This window comes from Pteropus vampyrus, unplaced genomic scaffold (genome assembly GCF_000151845.1).
Source record: "Pteropus vampyrus isolate Shadow unplaced genomic scaffold, Pvam_2.0 Scaffold400, whole genome shotgun sequence".
NCBI lineage: Eukaryota > Metazoa > Chordata > Mammalia > Chiroptera > Pteropodidae > Pteropus > Pteropus vampyrus.
This window is the reverse complement of record NW_011889181.1, coordinates 836,498-839,976: the sequence shown is the minus strand read 5'-3', so window position 1 is coordinate 839,976 and position 3,479 is coordinate 836,498. Positions and strand designations below refer to the sequence as shown.

Here is a 3,479-nt window from a genome sequence, read left to right as displayed (position 1 = left end):
TTAATTAATTTAAGGTTCTGTTTAAACTAAGATATTCATAAGTATTTGTATATTTCAGGTAACGTGTGATACAGATTTTTCTGACTTGGAGCTCGTTAAGGACATCAGTTAATCTATCAAAGTTTTGCTGTACTATCTGTCATGTTGTCCTCAAGTGACAACATGTTGATAATGAACTCTGGGATGATTAGATTTACAAATATCTTTTAGTGCTAGTTGTGAAAAAGCTAAATCAAATGATTGCTTAGGGGCAACTGGCGGTTGCTGGCTTTAGGTCTGGCCAATACTGAAATTAAATGGTAATTGAAGACACCTCTTTCTTAACGTCCCTGGCACTATTTCTCTTCAATGCGACCAGAGCGAACAGATGCAAACTGGATAGATCCAACTTCTCCTTCCTAGCAGTGCTCGATGCCCCTAGTGTGAAAGTAGCTTCGTGATCCACTGTGTTTGTGTTTTCCTTTCTTCAGCTGCGCAGGGCTGCCTTCAAACCGTGCAGGCTCTTTGCGAACACAAAAGCCCCATAAACCTCAAGGATTTGGTAAGTACCAGTCCGCCCAGGTGGATGTGGACTCTGGTTTCTAGAGCGCTACGGGCCACTTCTGAGAGTCACTAGGACTTTAGAGACCTAAGTGTTTGGCACATCCTGTGGCTTTTCAATCTAGATCTTCTGCGAAATAGATTTAAGAATTATTCCCTATTGGTCCCCAAATCATTAATAAAACATTTCACGGATTATACTTTCATATGTGTATATTTGTATCTAAAGTATATATGGGGTCTACTATCAACCTAAATATTAATAATCTTAATTTCTTAATTTTTAAAAATAAAAAAATAAGTCTAAGTTGAAGTTTTATTATTTTCTTTCGGCAGCCTATGTGTCACCTTGGGGATTCCCGGTTAGGGTTTTCCAGCTGTAGGACCACCCCTAGCATATTGTAACCTCCCTGGGCTGTTTGGAGAATAAATTTACATGCCTATTGTTCCGAGTACAGGGTTAAATTTCCCAAGGTTGTATGGGCATTGATATGCACATGCTTAAACCTGATGGGGGATATGAGAATATAGAATCTGTAAATAAATTCACACTCCCTGAATTTCAGTACTTTATAGCCAGAAAGCATAACTTTGCAGAGATCATTTTTTAGAAATGTGTCTGAAATTCTACTTTAAGAGGACACTTTGTCCTTAAGCAGAAAATGTATTTTTAAAAGTCTCCATGTCAGAATAATTGGATACATTGTAACATCTTTTTCCTTTGCCTATTTGAATACATCTACCTTAAATATTACTGTCCACCCCATTTCTAGGGTGTGTTCAGGGAGAAAGCAGAATACAAGCTTCTGTTTAGGTATCATTGGAGTCAGGTCCCCTTAACCCCCTCATCCTAGGATTGTAGAAATAATTACCTATATAATCTTCTAGTATTTTTTTTTTCATTTGTTTTATAGTGTAATGTTTAAATTCTTCATCCACCTCTGTATATGAGCTGGGGATCTAATTTTCTTTTGTTGCAAAGGAATTGCCAGTTGTCGTAGTGTAACATATTAAACCAGTCATGCTTTCCATCCATCTCTTTATCTAGTCATGTGTCATAATAGAGAAACTCTTAATTTATGTGGTGTTTCGATACCTAGTAAGATTATGAAAGGGTATGCTTTACAAGAAGGCGTGGTAGGGTACATGGTGCACGTAATTCACTCGGAAGAAACTGCTTAAAGGTCAGCAGGACCTACTGATGCCGTGTGAAACAAGTCTTTCATTTCTCCAGGACCATCCCTCACTTAATGTGGCACCTGTGCCCTGAGCCTTTCCATGCTTTGTGTTCCACTCTCTCTCACGTCTTCACCAGACCGAGTGATGGCGGAGGAAACAAGCAGCCCAAGAGGCTGAGGCTCCTGAGGAAAAGCTAACGATCAGTGTAATTCCATAAGAAAAGTTGTGCTAAGATGTAGTGGCTGCCTGACTGGGACATAGACTGTCATGGCTGGGGGAGGTCAAGTGTAAGACCAACAGGACAATTCAAGAATAAATGTAGAAAGAACAAGGACCTTTGCAATTCTGACATCTGGTGTCTGAGTTCAAATCTTAATCTGAATTTGCCTCCTAGGATGGGAACATACCACTGCTTCTTGCAGTACAAAGTGGCCACAGCGAGGTCTGTCGCTTTCTTCTAGATCATGGAGCAGATGTAAATTCCAGGGACAAAAATGGAAGGTACCACAGAGTTAGAAATCATGGGATTTCAGTGATACCCACATTCTGAGAGTCTTTGAAAATATCACAGGTGTATTTTGGATCGTTTGTTATAAAGTGTTTTTTTTTTTAACTTTGCTTTTTAAATTTCCTGCCTTTTTTTGATAATCAAGAATCTGTTTTGACTTATAATTTTTTTCTCTCAGACTTTTGGGAACATCATTGAGTCTATGATGAGATTATTAAATACATAGACCAATTCTTATGACTTTTCATGTAAAATTAAATGAAAGTGAACATATTGGTTTCTTTTTAAAAATAGTCTTAACAATGTATAGATAGTATAAAATGCTTGAGGTGAAAGGAGGATAAGATTTGTGCCAATCATATTAAATTCGATCATATTTAGAAGATTATGTTTACAAGATTATTATGTCTATGTTATTTGACCTAATATGGTTCAACGTTTTGAATTAATCTGAGGTTTTAAAAAACAAAACAACTACCTAATTTCATCTTGATAGCATTCCATTTTGAATTCCCTAGATTGTCGTACAGTTTTAACAGCACTTAACTCTTCTTTTCCCTGTGTTTAAGATGAATGAAATGATTTCCCAGGAAAGCATTCTCATATTATATTAGTACTAATTTGGCATCTCCTTTTTTCTTTAGAACTGCTCTCATGGTGGCTTGTGAGATCGGCAGCTCTAACATTGTGGAAGCCTTAATTAAAAAGGGTGCAGACCTAACTCTTGTAGATTCTCTTGGACACAATGCCTTACATTATTCCAAACTCTCAGAAAATGCAGGAATTCAAAGCCTTCTATTATCAAAAATCTCTCAGGATGCTGGTATGTGAAAGAAAATAGCCAGTGTTGTTTTAAGTTTATCCACTCCATTTTCCCCAAAGGGTAAAGGAATTTGTGCAATATGATATATTTTATTATTCTTTTAAACATATTCTCGAAGAAAAATGTAGTGTTAAAAATTGTGTATGTTGTGTGTGTGTCTCCCCCCCGCCAAAGTGGGTATGAGTTATTATGGTTCTTATAGTTCTTTTTTTCTCCCCCACTTTTCCTCTATAGATTTAAAGACACCAACAAAACCAAAGCAGGTATTTATCTTTGGGGGAGGGTTTTTTTTTTTTTTTTAATCTTTGCTTATGGGAATTTGAAAACGTTCCTATTAAATTACTCTGTGGTCCACTAGAAAAGTGATGAAGACAATATGCTGAAAATACATAAGGAGTGAAATATCTTTAGAATAAATGATTCATAAGG

General features: G+C 36.7%; 1 protein-coding gene across 3 annotated transcripts in view; it reads left to right on the top strand.

Annotated features, from left to right (window-relative positions):
* The window catches only part of RAI14 (retinoic acid induced 14), a 137,709-nt gene that overhangs the window by 117,586 nt on the left and 16,644 nt on the right, over positions 1–3,479 (top strand). For all 3 annotated transcript variants that reach the window (XM_011380713.2, XM_023523680.1, XM_023523679.1), the window contains 4 exons: positions 471–541; positions 2,114–2,220; positions 2,872–3,050; positions 3,285–3,313. In XM_011380713.2, the coding sequence (XP_011379015.1) occupies positions 471–541; positions 2,114–2,220; positions 2,872–3,050; positions 3,285–3,313 (386 nt within the window). The remainder of the gene's footprint in view (positions 1–470; positions 542–2,113; positions 2,221–2,871; positions 3,051–3,284; positions 3,314–3,479) is intronic.